Below are 17820 nucleotides of genomic sequence, written 5' to 3' on the forward strand. Positions count from 1 at the left end.
CATATTTCCTGGAGCAAATATCATTCATTTTAATTCTACCAGTTACTTTGAGGAAACTCTTGTTGTTTTGGTGCATGTTAGTATTGATGAGGTTTTGAGTAGTTGGGGCTAGTATGATTACACATATATTTAAAATAGTGCTTATTTTTATACAATTCCAACATTTATGAATAAATTAAAAAAATTTTTTTTAATTAAAGGCTGAAAAACAGTCGGCTAAACTACAGGCTGAACGCTTGGAAAAAGAGCTACAATCAATCAACGAACAAAATACTGTTTTAATTAGTAAATTGCATAAAGCTGAACGGGAAATAAATACATTGACCAGTAAAGTAAGTCATCTTATGTTTGTACTTCATTCTTTAGAATGCTTGATACTGCATAATGGCAAAGAAATTTTGTATTTTAATACTTTACTTCTTTGTATCGAGATCTCTTTTTATTTTGTCATGCTACCTTCCAGTACATTCAGAATGTGATCAATTTCTGCCACCTCTTCTGTGACCACTCTTGTCTCAGCCATGATTTCTTGAGGTTCGATTTTTATTTTTTTTCAACGTTTTTTATTTATTTTTGGGACAGAGAGAGACAGAGCATGAACGGGGGAGGGGCAGAGAGAGAGGGAGACACAGAATCGGAAACAGGCTCCAGGCTCCGAGCCATCAGCCCAGAGCCTGACGCGGGGCTCGAACTCACGGACCGCGAGATCGTGACCTGGCTGAAGTCGGACGCTTAACCGACTGCGCCACCCAGGCGCCCCGAGGTTCGATTTTTATAATAGCCCCCTAACTCTGCCCATTCAGAGATCTGCGTAATCTGGCCTCTGCAGTCTTTCCATGGCCTCACAGTCCATTTTCCCTCGTGTTCACTTTGCTCCGGACTCACTGGCCTTCTTTTCACTCTTACTGACTTCTGTGTTAGGGCTTTGGCACTTGCCTGCCAGACGTAGTCTTCCCTCACGTCCTCATAGATTGCTTTCTCACGGCACGTTATCAGAGAGGCCTGCCTTCTCTTCACTTTGTAAAATACCATCTTGCCTCTTCCTGCCTCACTGTCTGTCTTCCTTATCTGCTTTATTTTTCTTCGTAGCTCTTAACACCATTTGATATATATTTATATTTGTTTATTTTTTGTCTCTCGTGTCCTTTCCCACCCCCTTTTCTTTCGACCAAATATCAGCTTTAAGAGCAGGGACATTGCTTTTGTTATTCCTTGTATCTCCAGCTCCTGGAACAGTGCTGGCACACAAAGTCACTCAATATTTGTTAAGTGAGTAAATTAATAACAGCAGCATGGTCTGCATTTATGTTATTTAAAAAAGTTTTTTTTAATGTTGATTTTTTTGTGTGTGAGAGAGAGAGTGTGTGCACGTATGCACGTGCAAACAGGGGAGGGGCAGAGAGAGAGGGAGACACAGAATCTGAAGCAGGTTCCAGGCTCTGAGCTGTCAGCCCAGAGCCCAACTTGGAACTTGAACTCACGTGCCCAACGGTAAAGCTGAAGCGCTCAACTGGCCGAACCACCCAGGTGCCCCTGCATTTATGTTATTTTTAAAAGAATATATATAATGGTTTGCACATCTTTTATATACTAAGTTTTCTCAGGAACTTAGTTTTTTCTCCCTCACATGCAGTATATATGAGGAATCTGGTAACCAGAAATAGGATAGCAGTGATAAAAGTATCTTGTAGAAAACTGTGGTGAATAACAGTATCAGCTCTGGAGTCAGACAGACTAGATTCAGCTTTCATTTCTTTTCCTTACTAACTGTGTGACCTTGAGCCAATTTACTTTCTCTCTGAAAATTTTAGTGTTTTTCTTTATAAAGCAAGGCTGGTATCTACCTTAGAGAGTATGGCAAAGATTAAATGCAACATTATGCATAAAGCACTTAGCAAAAGGTCTAATAGATAATCACCCCAAATATTAGCTATTATTAATGGTAGTACTTGGGGGTATTTTAAAATCTAGGAAATAAGTCTGGTTTCTGAATCCATGCAATCAAGTATTTTCCATCAGAGCAGAGCAGAGTTCAGGTAAAATTACCTTAAAAAACAAAATGGCTCCCAGACCAGAAGGAATTTACTGTAGCCTCTAATAGAAATGAGTTTATCTAAAGTAATGTATTCATCATAAATTCCTTGGCCAAGCAATTACTTAAGAAGACTTAGGCACTGTTTATGACAGAGGGAAGATTGAATTTTAGTGAGTAGGATGTAAGGATTCTAGTCTCATTGAAGAGATAATTCTTAGTGTGGAAAGGAATATACCCATCTGTTTTAATTAGTAAGCGTGAAAATAGCAATTCATTTCATTCCATTTGTTCTGATTGTATGATCACCAAACAACTTTCTGTTATTTGACTTCCAATGTAATTTTGTCTACAGGGAGAAAATGCCCACTGGTCCTTTAGACTTAAAGTGTTCTAATATCCATTATAATTTTTTCTCACAGTTACTATAACTGACATTCTGATTTTATAGATCAGTCTTTATAAATTTTATTAATGTGAATCTAACCTTGAGAGTGGTCATTTCTGTGCCTGAAAGTCCATAAACCATAATACTAGATGTATTAGATGCCTCCCTTGGGAGATAGTCTACCCAGTTTTTTCCATGGCAAACACATACTCTTTCATGTTTGCAGATTATATATGTAGTGACATTTAAAATTTTTGTTTGAATTTTTATACTTTACAGTTTACAAAGTGGTTTTGTAGCCGGTGTGTCATTTAATTCGTTAGACATGGCTGATGCTAGACAGAAGAAGTGAAAATTAGGCAGGAGGATTTTTAATTGTTGAAATACTTTGATTCAAGTGTAGTCTTCTAGTCTAGCCAAAATTGGTCATTTTGGAGGAGGTACTGAAGTGCAGTGGAAAAGTCTGTGGGCTCTGAATCCGATAAATCTATCTTTTGATCCTGGCTCATTTATCTCATTCATCACCTATGTAAACTTCTGATTTGCTTAACTTTTAAGTGGGAACAATGCCTGCCTCTTCCAGGATTTTTCTAAGATTAATGATAGTATTGAATGAAGTAAATAGTAGCTGGTGATGAAAGTAATGGCAGTGATTTTACACCAATGATGTCCTTAAATAAGAAAATGTTAGAACACAGAACTGTGAACCCATTGACTAGTTTCGTTCCTCACTGTGTCAATAACTGTGTGTGGAACTTTAGGCAAGTTTCCTCATAGATGAAACGAAACATTGTTGTAGGTCATCCCTAGGAACTCTTGCAGCTTCCTAAAGTTGTGTAAGCCCTACTGGAAAATAAATTAATAATATAATTGCTTCCTGATTAACCTAAGTAGATTATTTATACATTCAGATGTGTACATATTGAGAGATATACATTGAATTTCTACAATGATAGAGTATACAAAGAAATAGATGCAAAACACAAACAAGTAAATTTAGGAAGTTCTCTCATGCCTTTCTTCCAATTCTAGTATTGCTAAGAGTTGCCTTTTTAAAGGCATACTTGCATTTTTTGCATATAAATGGCATATTAAAAACCACCCTTCAGCTTTAGACAAACCAAATTTTCACTTAGAATCATGCATGTAAAAAGATTTCATTGGAAGGATAAATTTTAGAATGATATTTCAAACACGATTGTCACAGTTTTCTTTGCAACTTGAAATTTTCATCAATATTTTGCAACTCTAGCAAATGGTTGTTTGCAATGCAAAGGAGCACCTGGGGTGTATTTGTCTAAGTTATTCAAATTTGTAAATGTTAGGGTTTTGAACAGAATTATGTCCGTATGACTATCAGTGTCTTGGATTAAAAAGTATTACCAAAGATGGCCTGAAAATGGTGACCTTAAAGATATTTCACATTCAATGAGATAAATTGTGGTTACCTCAGGAAGTATTTGATCTTTAGAATGCCAGTAACATAAATACAGTTTTAAGGAAATCATCCCACACAGTTATCCTTATTAGCTACATTAATGAGGTCACACCATCTCAGACCTCTGAAAAATATCAGAATTTAAGTACACACATCTTTTTGGACTTTGCATCAGGAGCTTCTTGAGTAATACATTTTTTACAACCATATTTTTCTTGCTTACATATATTTTCTTCCATGTCTTTGTGTATATGTGTATGTGTAATTTAACAGATTCTGAATCCCTGTAAAACTATTGCCATTGTTTATATTTCTTAAAGTTTACTGGGTAGTACTTTCTGAATTCTTGGCTCCTGTTGTGTCAAAAGCGTTAAATAAATTGGCATCATGAAGGCTAGCATGGAAAACATATTATGAAAAATAAAAGGAAAAACAGGGTACCTTAGCCCAAGGGAGCTTTAGAAGACTCTGCATCTCTTGAAATTATATGTAACATTTTAACATTGTACACTTTGTTTAGGAAAAGATCTGTAGTTTTCCTAGGACTTTTGAGACCTGATCACAAAGAAGGTGAAGAACCAGAGATTTAGAGTCAGAAAGAAAAGTTTATTATGACTAGTGGGGATCTGGTTCAGATTACTTACAGAATGTGCTACTGTCATAGCTATGTAATACTTACTCCTAGTATAAGTGCATTCATTACGTTAGGATCATAGAAATGTGGCACTAAAGGAAAGCTTAAACTCATATAGGTCCATAGATGAATAAATGTGAATGCGAGATGACAAATACTTTGCCTGAGCATATACCACTAGTTGAATAATAAAAGTAGGCCTGAAGACAGACTTCACTTGTTTGACTTCCTGTCTAGAATTCTTTCAGTTTCAATAATTATAGTTTAGTTGAAAAATATCTTCTCATTTCAGTATATCTCAGGGTGAAATGAATTAAGAAATAGTTTTCTTGTTTATAGATTTCGTAGTAGTTCTTGTTGAAATGAATCAAGTTTATGCAAAATAAGATGGCTGTAATTTTCCACCTCTTATTTAGAGAGGCTACAATGTGGTTTGTTAATTAACTGCTATGTCATTCTTAACCTTTTACAGTTAGTATATAATAGCAGGCTATAATTTCATTTGTTATAGAAATTGGATTTTCACTGTAGTTATATTTCTCCAAAATTTTAAAACAATTATGGTTTAAATTCTGTCCATGAAATTATAATATAGTAAAGCCCAGTCTACAGAAAGTTTAAGCTATCAAGATAAATGCAGTTTCTTAGCTGCTTTCGTGTAGTTTCTGTGAGACTTGTTTTGATAGAAAAGAGCTTCAGAAATGTTTAAAAACCTTATGTCAGCACACTGTATTCATTTTATGTAGTATCATTTAAAAAATCGATAAGTTAATTTGGAAGCGTGCATCTTAAATGTGGTTAGCAGTACAAAGGTAGCCCAGTACTTGCTTGTCTGTTTCTTTGGATTTTGGCCAAACCATTCCTTATGTTTTTAAGACCTTTCATAGATGGAATCTCTTTTGGTAAGACACTTCTATTTCTTGTTCTTCCCCTCTTTAGCTCTAGGAGCTCTTACTGATTTGTTTCTAACTCCCATCTTTAATTTTTATAGATTTCTGTTGCACTCAAGTAAATTATCCTTTAGTCTTCTGTTCCCACCGTCTTCTGTTTTGCATATTTGGCATGTATATATTTGTGGTTTTCTATTCTTATTTCGTAGTTTCATGCATTAGTGTAATATGTCAGAGTACAGGTTTATCTAATTTTTATGTCTGTATTGGTTAAATCTTTATTATGGGATTAACTATAAGACTAACTTTAGAAGCACCTTACCATAGGGAAAGGATATGGAAAATATTAGAGAGTAGTGCAGATAATTGGAAGAGACTAATAAGCTTTCTTGTTTGTTTCTGTAACTCCAGCTCCTAAAACACTGCTAGAGCACATAATAAGTGCTCAGTAAATATTTGTTGAATGAATGAATGAATACTACTTATGAACTAGAATCATTCAACTTTCAAAAGGGATGTCTCATTGAAAACTAAAAACTGGTATGTGATAGGTTAATTATATGGAAAATATTGACAATTATTTCCATTCACTCAGGGCTTTAACAGAATCGGGTTTGGGCAGTAAAAGTTTAAATTAGATTTTATATTTGTTCTACCCACTGCCACACACACACATGCACGCACGCACGCACAGACACACACACATTATTTAATCACCGAATTCAATTTATTCTTCCTTCTTGTCCCCTTTATCAGTCCTTTGCCTCTTAATTGTTTCCTTACCTTCAGTTTCGTAATCTTAATTTGCATCTAGAGTTAATTTTCTGAAACAAAGTTGACTGTGCCACCTTCAGTAGCTAACAGGATACACAGACCTTTGCAATGGCATATAAAGTTTACTTCCTGCCACTCCACATATTTCATACCTTCCTTTGCTCTAACTATAACACATTGCTCATTGTTTTCCAAGCATACTATGTAATGCTACACCTATATAACTTCTTATATGCTGTTCCTTATACCTAGAAAGGCTTCATGTCACCAGCACTTTTTTTAAAGGGAGGTTTCAGCCAGTCATTGACTACTGGATTTTAGGTACTTGCAGTTAAACCTTTTAAAGCAAGATTGAGCCAGATGACCCCCACCCAGGTATCTGTAAAGAAATAACTGAGTTTTGTTAGGAAAAGACTGTTTTCTTAATACCAAATACTGTTCAAGGCACTGAAGCACCTTCTCTCTTTGGAAGGTATACTTACACTGTATACCCTGCTACCAAAACATTTTCTCATTTCTACTGATGTTTTTGGGTAACAGTTAATGGCCTATAGTAATTTCAATTTCTGATTATCAACAGGTAAAAGAACTTAAACATTCAAACAAACTAGAAATAACAGACATCAAACTGGAGGCAGCAAGAGCTAAGAGTGAGCTAGAAAGAGAAAGGAATAAGATTCAAAGTGAACTGAATGGTAATATATGATTTCCCATGCTTTTTACTATTATTTTTACATATAAACTCAAATTATTAAAATAGATCAAACTGAATTTTTATTTTCAGACTGAATTTTAATCTTAGAGCACATATGGATTATTTTTATTTATGTTGAATGTTCATTTTGTGATCTAGCTTTTAAAAAAATCTTATGTTTATGTCATTTACTTGATTAATACTTAAATGAGACTTTACAAATGGGAATCCATACTTTCTGGGTTTATAATTTTGAATCTATTTAGATCATGTGATTATTAGTCCCAGACCGTTTTGAGTCTAAAGAATGTAAGGAAGATAGGTGGGTTCCAGACCCAATTTCTGTTTTTTATGTAGATAGTAGGCTTGTTATTGAGCCTACTTTAGCCTTTTTAAGTTCCACTTTAGTCTTAGAATGCCCTTCTCTTCATGATTCCTCAGAATTATGCTATTTCTGACTTTCCTTTTTTCCCCCCCCGCCCCTGACTTTTTTAAAAGGTGTTTAAATAAGCTACCTTTGGCCTGTAACTTTCCTCAAGTGGGTCTTTAGTTGAACTGATGTCTGTAGTTTCAGACAGAGCTTATGATGAATTAGTGTTTTCATCATTTATTTCTATTTGATATTGATTGATGGGTTTCCATAGAGTTAGGGAGTAACGTTTCTTAGGAACTTCAAGAGTTTATGATTTAGTTCTGCATTGTTTTTAAACTTGAGTTAGGTATGAATTTATTTTAGTTATTCCATGTGCAAAATACTTGCCATATCAATACAAGGAAAATTTGTGAATTCATTGGATAAACTTGAAAGTTTCTAATTTGTATTTCTACCAGAAACCTGACAGTTCTGTTAGAATGATAGGTTTTTAAGGTTTCTGTGATTTTTTATACTACTTCCAGCCAGCTTTATGATGATGCTATCTGTGGGGCTAAGATTACAGAACCCTTTTAGAAGTGAAGTATTATATATCTCTTTTGATATCATCTGGGTTGATGTCCCCAGCTCTCAAGAGTCAAGTGAGTAAATATAGTCTTTTATTAAAGTGTGTGTGAATGGACAGGATGGTTAGCTCTGAGTTTTAGTCTGTTTCATAAGGTTTATCAATAAAGATTTATTTTTATTTATTTATTTTTTTTTAATTTTTTATTTTTTTTCAACGTTTTTTATTTATTTTTGGGACAGAGAGAGACAGAGCATGAACGGGGGAGGGGCAGAGAGAGAGGGAGACACAGAATCGGAAACAGGCTCCAGGCTCCGAGCCATCAGCCCAGAGCCTGACGCGGGGCTCGAACTCACGGACCGCGAGATCGTGACCCGGCTGAAGTCGGACGCTTAACTGACTGCGCCACCCAGGCGCCCCAATCAATAAAGATTTAAAGATCTTCGAGAATATATATCCAGACTCACTTTCTATGCTCTTTTAATTGTCTTAATCAGTTTATGGATGCTTGCTGTTATGACTTTTCATCTTAATAACATTGAATGCAGCATATTTTTTTTTCCTTCAAAAAATGTTAGGGTTACAGTCAGACAATGAAATTCTCAAGTCAGCTGTTGAACACCACAAAGCACTCCTAGTAGAAAAGGATCGTGAATTAATACGTAAAGTACAAGCTGCCAAGGAAGAAGGTTATCAAAAACTCGTGGTATTACAAGATGAAAAGTAAGTACTTAATTACCTTACTTTGTGTTCAGTCTTCTTGTAAATGAAAACATTTTGCTGTCATATCATCGTTATTGTAGTTCTTCTAACATAATTATCATCTGTTGTTTTAGGCTAGAGCTTGAGAACAGATTAGCGGATTTAGAAAAAATGAAAGTGGAACATGATGTCTGCAGACAATCTGAAAAGGATCAGTGTGAAGAGAAATTGCGAGCTTCACAGATGGCAGAAGAGTCGGCCAGAAGGGAACTTCAGAGTATTAGGTTATATATACGTATATATATTTTAAACTTCATTTTGAAATAAATTCAGAGCTCACAAAACATTGTAACAGTCATACAGAGGATTTCCATATGAATTCATGGAGATCTCCAAAAACGGACATCTTCCATAACCATATACAATCATCAGAACTAAGATACTAACATCAATATAATCAGGAAACAAAATAAATATTACACTTACTCAGCTTACTCAAATTTTACCAATTATCCCATTGATAGTCTATTTCTGGTCTAAGATCCAATCCAGAATCACACATTACCTTTACTTTTAGAGTGCTAGCCAGTTATTTTGTAGATCACCCCTCAATTTGAGTTTGTCTTAAATTCTTTGTGATTAAATGCAGGTTGTAACATGTTTAGTGAGAATAATACCAAAGTCAAAGTCTTGTGTCCTCAGTGCATTATATCAGGAGGTATATTATTTGTACCTTACCCTTACCTTACCCTTACCGGTGATGTTAACTTTGATCACTTGGTTAAGGTGATGTCTGCCAGATTTTTCCATTATAAAGTGACTGTTTTTTCCTCTTTGTGATATATAATTATCTTATGAGGAAATATCTTGACACTATGTAAATTTTCTCATCATACTTCTGCATAATACATTCTTCCACTAATTTTAGCACCCATTGGCCAAATATGAGACAATTTGAGCAATGAAATAAGTTATAATAAATGATTACATTCCATAGGATAAAATAAAAATCTATGGATCCAAATGATATAATATGTAATTATTTTTAAATTTTTATTTTAGAGAGAGCACAAGAGGGGAGGGGGGACAGAGAGAGAGAGAGAGAGAGAGAGAGAGAGAGAGAATCCCAAGCAGGCTCCACACTTAGCTCAGAGCCCAACACAGGGCTCAATCCCACGACTGGATCGTGATCCGAGACAAAATCAAGAGCTGGATGCTCAACCAACTGAGCCACCCAGGCACCCCTAATGTGTAATATTTAGAGAGAAGGAAAGCTTTTTTCAGGAGAATTCCAACTAATAAATGTAGAAAGAATAATGGAAATAGGAAAACATCATTTGGCAAACATGACAGTAGCAATAATAGGTATGGTGTCGCAAATTTTCAAAGGTTTTCAGCATCTCTGGAGATAATCATGATTTTTCCTCTCTTACGTTATTAATATTGTGTATTAATGGATTTTGTAATCTTGAAACAACCTTAACTTCTGAAATAAGTATCTGTTTATTCCATAGAAAACAACTTGTTAAGGCTCTCTTTCTCTATCGGGATCAGTTTTAATCATCTGTGTTTCATGAGAAATTATTTATTTCATCTTTGTTTGCAGATTTATCTTCATAGAGATCTGCAATATCAGTTTTATTTTTTAATTTCTTTTGTTTCAATGCACCTTCCCTTGACCATTTCTTATTTTGTATTTGTCCTTTTTTCTCCCCTCTTTGTTTATCGAGTCAGCTATTGCTTTGTTGATTTTATTCTTTTTACTGTGATAAAATATACATAACAGAATTCACTATTTTAATCATTTTTAAGCATACAGTTTGGTATTTTTTTAAACTAGGAATTTGATTTATGGAGTCAACTGTTTTTCTATTTCCTACCTCATTAATTTCTGCTTCTTGATTCTGTGTGTGTGTGTTTTTTTTTTTTTGCCATAAAGTTTTTATAGTTGTATTAGTGTTTAATGTACATAAAATAAAATTCACCCGTTTAAAAAATGTACAGCTTGATGCCTTTTGGTAATTGTGTAAAGTTATGTAATCACCACAGTAAAAACATAGAACACTTCCATCACCCTTAAAGTTTCCCCATGTCTCTTTTCAGTTGACCTCTCCCCGATCCCCAGCCTTAGACACCCCCTGGTTTATCCATGTTATTGCATATGGCAATAGTTGATCACTTTGTATTGCTGATTGGTATTCCATTGTATGGATGTAATGTGATTTGCTTTTTCTTTTTCCTTTTGATGGACAGACGTTTGGATTGTTACTAGTTTGGGGCTATTATGAACAATGCTACTATGAACATTCATGTACAAATCTTTGGGCATATGTTTGTCTCTTGGTTAAATATCTGGGAATGACTTTGCTGAGTGATGACACATGGCAATGCTGTTTTATAACATATAGCAATACTGTTGTACAAAGTAGTTATGCTATTTTTCATTTCTAGTAGCAACGTATGAGAGTTCCCCTATGACAGTTCCATTTGTTTAACACATCTTGATTGACACTTGTTAATCTTTTTAATTTAACTCTAGTGGATGTGTACTAATATATCACTGTGGTCTTAATTTGATTTTCCTAGATGGCTGGAGATATTTATTTAGCATCTTGTAATGTGGATTTTTGATGTGTCTGTTCAGATATTTTGCCCATTTTTAAAATTGGGGCGTTATCTTCATATCGAGTTATAACAGCTCTTTATTTGGCATACAAGTACTTTGTCAGATACATGTTTGACAGATGTTTTCTCCCAGTCTGTGGCTTGCTTTGCTTATTTTAATTGTGTCTACTGAAAACGGATTTTTTTTTTTTATTTTGATGAAGTCCATTTTATCATTTTTTTCTTATTTGTGTTTTTTGTGTGTTCTGTTTGTTTAAGAAAGAAGGCTTTGCAGGGGCTCCTGGGTGGCTCAGTAGGTTGAGCATCCAACTTCGGCTCAGGTCATGGTCTTGTGGTCTGTGAGTTCGAGCCCCGTGTCGGGCTCTGTGCTGACAGCTCAGAGCCTGGAGCTGGCTTCGGATTCTGTGTCTTCCTCTCTCTCTGCCCCTCCCCCGCTCATGCTCTGTCTCTCTCTCTCTCTGTCAAAAATAAACATTAAAAAAAAAAATTAAAAAGAAACAAAGAAAGCTTTGCATAATCTTGTGTCATAAAGATTTCTCTTATGTTTTCTTCTAAAAGATTAGTATTTTGTTTCTTACATTTAGGTTTTATGGTCCAATTCGTGTTAATTTTTCTGTAGTGTGAGGTGATGGTTGACATTCATTTTTAACTTCCACTTGTTCCAGCATCATTTGTTGAAGACTGTCTTTTCTTCCATTGAATTCTTTTGGTACCTTTGTTGAAAATCAGTTGACCATATAAATGTGTCTGTTTCTGGACTCTTATTTACATTGGTCTGTTTGTCCATCTTGACACGAATATCACACTGTCTTGACTACTATGGCTGTATCACAAGTGTGATTCAGGTAGTGCAAGTCCTCTGTACCTTGGTCTTTTTTGTCAAGATTGTTTGGCTCTTCTAAGTCTTTTGCCTTTCCATATAAACTTTAAAATCAGCCTGTCACCTTTTTCAAAAAGACTTGTTAGGATTTTGATTGGGATTACATGAATCTGTAGCTCAGTTTGAGGAGAGTTGTCATGTCAACAATATTGAGTCTATCCAGTCCATTAATATGGCCTATGTTCTCTTTAATTATATCATCTTTAAGTTTTGTCATCAGAGTTTTATAGTTTTCATTGAATATGTCATGCTTGTGTTACATTTTATTTCTTAGCATTTTTATGTGATTATAAATAGGAGTGTTTTTTTTTTTTTTTAGTTTCACTTTCTAATTGTTCATTGCTGACATATAGAAATATAGTTAGTGGACTTTTATGTGTTGACCTTGAATTCTGTGACCTTACTAAAGTCATATGTTTTCTACTAGCTGTTTTGTAGATGTTTAGAGTTTTCTAAGATCATGTTGTATACCTTATGCTTTCTTTTAGTTTACTTTGTTAATTTTTTTGTTAAATTTTGAGTTTGGAATTTAACTCAACAAGTGTTTTTTCTTTCATTTAAAAAATTTTTTTCTTTAATGTTTTGTTTATTTTTGAGAGAGAGAGAGAGAGACAGAGCACGAGCACAGGAGGGGCAAAGAAAGAGGGAGACACAGAATCCGAAGCAGGCTTCAGGCTCTCAGCTGTCAGCACAGAGCCCAACACAGGGCTTGAACTCACAAACTGTGAGATCGTTACCTGAGCCAAAGTCGGACGCTTAACTGACTGAGCCACCCAGGCGCCCCTCGTTCTTTCATTTTTATTGGTGAAGTTTCTCACGTGAGCTTTTTCTTATCCCTGCTTTAAAAATATTCTATAGATTATGACATGTAGTGTTTTAATTATCATTAACTTTTTAGAATTTCTAATTCAATTTGTATTTTCCTTTTCACCCCAAAATTAATAGATGTATTAATAGAAGGTGGAATTGTTTAATATGAGGTAAAATTAATAGTTTGCTAGGGCTGTCATAGTAAAATACCACAGATAGGACGGTTTCAACGATAGAAGTTTGGACTTCTAGACTCTAGAAGTTTGGACTCTAGATGTTTGAGATCTCAAGGTGTTAGCAGATTTGGTTTTTCCTGAGGGCTCTTTTGTTGGTTTATAGATGGTTACTTTCTTGCTCTGTCCTTACAAGGCGTTTCCTCTGTGTGCATATGTCTCTAGTACCTCTCCCTCTTCTTAGGAGGACACCAGTCATAGGGATTAGGACCCACCCAGATAACCTCATTTAACTCTAGATACCTCTTTAAAGGTCCTGTCTCCAAATACAATCACATTCTAAAGTATTGCATTTGAGACTTCAACAGAACGAATTTTGGGGAGACACAGTTCAGTCCGTAGCAAGGTTTTTGAATTTCCAGGTGGGAGGGCTTTTTGCTTATTTACTTTGTTAATTTCTCGTTTTACTGCATTGAAATCAGAGAGTAGTGTTTCTATTATTTCTACTTTATGAAATGCTGTAATGTTTCCATTGTGACCTAATGTATCAAGGCCAGGGCTAGGGTTAAGCAAGTGAGACACCTACGGCGAAAAAGTCAAGGAGACAATTTTACATGTCGACACTAAACATGTAGGAGCTCTAAAGTGAGTCTTTTTAAAATTTACACTTCACTTTGCACCTGTAATACATCATCAGTTTTTGTTACTCGTTACATAAGGACTAGAAAGGAACGTGTTCAATTATAAGAGTAAGTCTCCTGTTATTTGTATGTATCTGTCTGTGACTCCTTGCATTTCTTGTAGTTCTCTTCAAAAAGATGATTGCTGTATTATTTGGTATATAGATTATTATAACAGTTACATCTTAGTTGTAATGGTGGTTTATAACATTTAAAAGTGTTTCTCTTTTTGTCGTTTCATGTCATTTGTTTGCATTCCACATTGATGTCATTACTCCTGTTTTTTCCTTTCTTTCTTTCTTTCTCTTTCTTTCTTTCTTTCTTTCTTTCTTTCTTTCTTTCTTTCTTTCTTTCTTTCTTTCTCTCTTTCTCTCTTTCTTTCTCTCTTTCTTTCTCTCTTTCTCTCTCTCTCTCTGTCTCTCTCCCTCTCTTCCCCCCTCTCCCCCTCCCTCTACCTCCCTCCCTCTCTTTCTTTGTTTCTTTCTTTTTTCTGTCTAGAGTTTATTTTTAAGTAATCTTTACACCCACCACAGGGCACAAACCTACAACCATGAGATTGATTTGCATGTGCTACCAACCAGCCAGCCAGGCGCCCTTCATTACTCCTATTTTCTTATTTCCATTTGCCTGATATGCCTTTATTCACCCCCTTCTTTTTAGTCTTTCTGAATCATTTCATTTTTTTAAATGTGTCTTGTATGTGTAGCATATAGTTGGGTCTTGCTGTGGAGCCAAATTAGAGATCATTTTATTTTAACATATGAATTAAGTTCATTTAAATGCACTGAGCCCATGCTCACAGCAAAGACTTTCAGGCAGGAGCATGAATGTTCCCTTGCTGGGATTTAGAATTATTTTCGTCTTTTTGCTTAAAAATGTTTTGAAGTTTGGGCACTTTCCGTCTTCCAGTTATGGAAAGGATGTGGTTTTGTGTGGCTTTATTTGCTGTCTTTGCTTTTTTGTATTATTTTGCAGGACGTATGGATAGCACAGAACTAGATATCTGCTGTTATCTTCAGCTACCTGGAAGTCCCTATATCTGCTTTTTAAATTTCTAAAATCTTAAATGACTTCATAATTATAGATTAAAGTTGAGAGGTTTTTAAAAATCATGTTCATTAAGGTGTAGGTTATGTTTCAGGACAAGGGTTTTTTTTTTTTAATTAAAATAAATTAAAATTTAAATTCCAGTATAGTTAACATACAGTGTTATATTATTCTCATTACTCAGGAAGGAATTACCTCAGGCAGAAATATATGTATTATTTACTCATGTCAGGTTTTATGAATGATTAATTTAAATGTTGGCTGTAATAATTCTAGAATCATAAATCTGTAATGGATTTTGAGAGCCAATTTTGTCCTATGCTTTGCTTTTAGGTGAGTACATTATTTTTTTAACTGTTCTAGACAGGTAAGGTGTTTTTTGGTTGGTTGTTTTATCTCCTTGACAATCTCTAGAAAGGAGAGAGACACTCTTCCTAGGAAAACGCCACCCTGATGTTATCCCTTTATGGTCCCACCATTTAACCACTTAGGGTCTTTTCTGTGAGAATTGAAGCCTGTTTCTCCTGGTTTGGCTTCTATTGACATAGTGATAAATGTCAAGCAAACTTGTTGTTACTTGCAGACACTAATGAATTTGGCCCTTAGGTTTTTTTTTTTTCTTTTTTTCCTATATAAAACAGCATTCATTTCTTTAGCTTTTCTTTAATAGAAATCATTTTCTGTCCCATTAGTCACTTTGATAATTTTTTTAAATTTCCCTTCAGTTTCTCCAGTTCATTTATAACGTATAATTGACCCCAACTTATTTTAAAATAGGGACATAATCAACATAAAATATAGCAGGAGTAATTTGCAAAATTTACATGACTTTTTTTAATGGTCTACAATTGTGTTTTTCCTATGGCAGTTCTGACTTCTAAATGTCTGGCTACATAAACCAGGTCTATTTTGGTCATTCGTTAAATAATCATAATCTCATTTTGTCTTAGTTAGAATTTGTGATAGGTCGCAAATTAAAAAATTTAAGTGTTCATTTACTTTTGAAAGACTCAGACAGAATGCGAGTTGGGGAGGGGAAGAGAGGGAGGGGCGGACAGAGGATCTGAAGTCCGCTCTGTGCTGACAGTAAAGAACCTGATGCAGGGAGGGCTCAAACCCACTAACCACAAAATCATGACCTGAGCCCTAATCAGATGCTTAACCAACTGAGCCAACCAGTTGCCCCCAAAATTAAATTCTTTACTTATAGAGAGAAAGGTCTTGCTAATGAACTGAAAAGTCTAAATCCTGTAAAGCAGAAGTATCCATCTATTAACAAATAACAAATATCTGTTCTGATTAGGATTAATCACCGCTTTGGCAGATGCTTTAAGTTATTAATTACATACTAGTCTCTTATCCTATTTAAAGTGGTTTCTTCACTAGACTAAATAACAAAATTATTTTTCTAATAGTATTCTATATTTCAGAAGGTTACCCCACCCCACAATGAGTTTGCAAAATTTGTAACGTTACCTGTAAATGAAAACATGTAAAAATTATTTAAAATTTTAAAATATTTTTAAAAGGATTTTCAATAAGATAGTATCTAGTCAACTCTTAATTCTGAAGCATGCAACTCCAACTAACTCAGGTGAAGAAAGGGTCATTTTTAGTGGACATAAATTGTGGAAAGGACAGGGTTTGTACTAGCCTCATGAACACCTGGATCTAGAAACTTAAATGTGACCAGATGACTTCTTCCCTACTTTCATCTCCCTCCTCTTCTAACTCTTAAGTTTCTCTCTTAACTGCTGTCTGTGTGAGGTCAAGACTTTATTTTTGAGATCAAAGAAGGTAGGGTTTTTACTTGATGATTTTAAGTTAGAAAAATCAAGAAGAGAGGTTGGGCCTGGTTCACTTACCTATCCCTGAGCCCATCACTGTGGCCAGGGGGATACTGACTCAGCCCAAGTTTTATGCCTATTTCAGAGTGGCGGTTGTGGAAGGGTATGTGCAGTTTGTTATTACAAGTGAGGGGGAGGTGTGTTGGGGAAATGGCAGCAATTACTTAAGCTCAAGGAAAGGGAATTTGATCATTTAGGATAATCCTGTAGTGAATCCCTGATCTTTTACATTGCTTAAAGCCAGAGCTCTATTTTACATTTGTGGCTTTCTCATTTTTTCAGAAATATTAAAGAAAAAAAAAAGCTACCCGGTTACTTTATATACCTTCTTTCTGTATATAGTCTATCTTTAGTTGAATTATCTGTTGTGTATCATCTTAGTGGGGAGCAGGGGACTTCTACTTGGCCAGTTGAACAAGTTCTGTTCCAAGATATGAACTGCAAAGTAAGTGATAGAAGAATATGTGGCAACATTTGATGGGCCAGACAGTTTGTCCTTGCTGGTGATTCTCGTCAATTATTTTAGCCTGATTCCAGTTCTCTAGTTTCCTGTTGGTTCAGTGAGTTTCATATCTTTCCAGGAAAGTCTCTTTTTGCTAATAATGGCCAGAGTCAGTTTCCAGTGCTCTCAAGCAATAACCTTGTTTTCATTGGGTTTACGTAAGAACTGCTTTCCTCAGGAAACTTGTTCTGGAATCTTTGACAAATAGAGAAATCACAAATACAACTTTTCTTGCTTTGATGCCTTCCCTTGATAATAGAGGCTGACATCAAATGAAGCCTGGAAGTTACACTAGACCTTTTGTGCCTAATATGATGTTACTAGTCACATATAGCTATTTAAATCTAATTTTAAATTAGTTTAAATTATGGACGTCTGGGTGGCTCAGTCGGTTTAGTGTCTGACTCTTGATTTTGACTTAGGTCATGATCTCATAGTTTGGGAGTTTAAGCTCCACATTGGGTTGTGCCGACAGTGTATTCTCTGTCTCTCTCCCTCCCCCTCTCTCCCTCTGCCCCTCTCCCACTCTCTCTTTCTCTAAAATAAATGAACATGTAAAAAATAAAAGTAAAAAAATTAATAATTTAGTTCTTTAGTTGTACTTTTTGAAATATGCAATAGCCACATGTAACTAGTGGCTATCATGTTGGATGGTACAAATTATAGAACATTTCCATCATTAAAAAAATCAGATAGTGCCATTGGACTGTAAATTCCTTAAGGATAGGGATTCTGTCTTTGTTATTCTCTGGTGTATCTACAACAC

The 17820-nt window shown here is 35.1% G+C and overlaps 1 protein-coding gene across 6 annotated transcripts in view; it reads left to right on the forward strand.

Annotated features, from left to right (window-relative positions):
* The window catches only part of CEP83 (centrosomal protein 83), a 120367-nt gene that overhangs the window by 75351 nt on the left and 27196 nt on the right, over positions 1–17820 (forward strand). For 4 of the 6 annotated variants that reach the window (XM_058741788.1, XM_058741789.1, XM_058741787.1 and 1 more), the window contains 4 exons: positions 201–332; positions 6737–6851; positions 8367–8511; positions 8625–8774. In XM_058741788.1, the coding sequence (XP_058597771.1) occupies positions 201–332; positions 6737–6851; positions 8367–8511; positions 8625–8774 (542 nt within the window). Of the gene's footprint in view, positions 1–200; positions 333–6736; positions 6863–8366; positions 8512–8624; positions 8775–17820 lie in introns of those variants that run through there. The other 2 variants (XM_058741790.1, XM_058741791.1) reach the window with 2 other exon arrangements.

Source organism: Neofelis nebulosa, chromosome 8 (genome assembly GCF_028018385.1).
Source record: "Neofelis nebulosa isolate mNeoNeb1 chromosome 8, mNeoNeb1.pri, whole genome shotgun sequence".
NCBI lineage: Eukaryota > Metazoa > Chordata > Mammalia > Carnivora > Felidae > Neofelis > Neofelis nebulosa.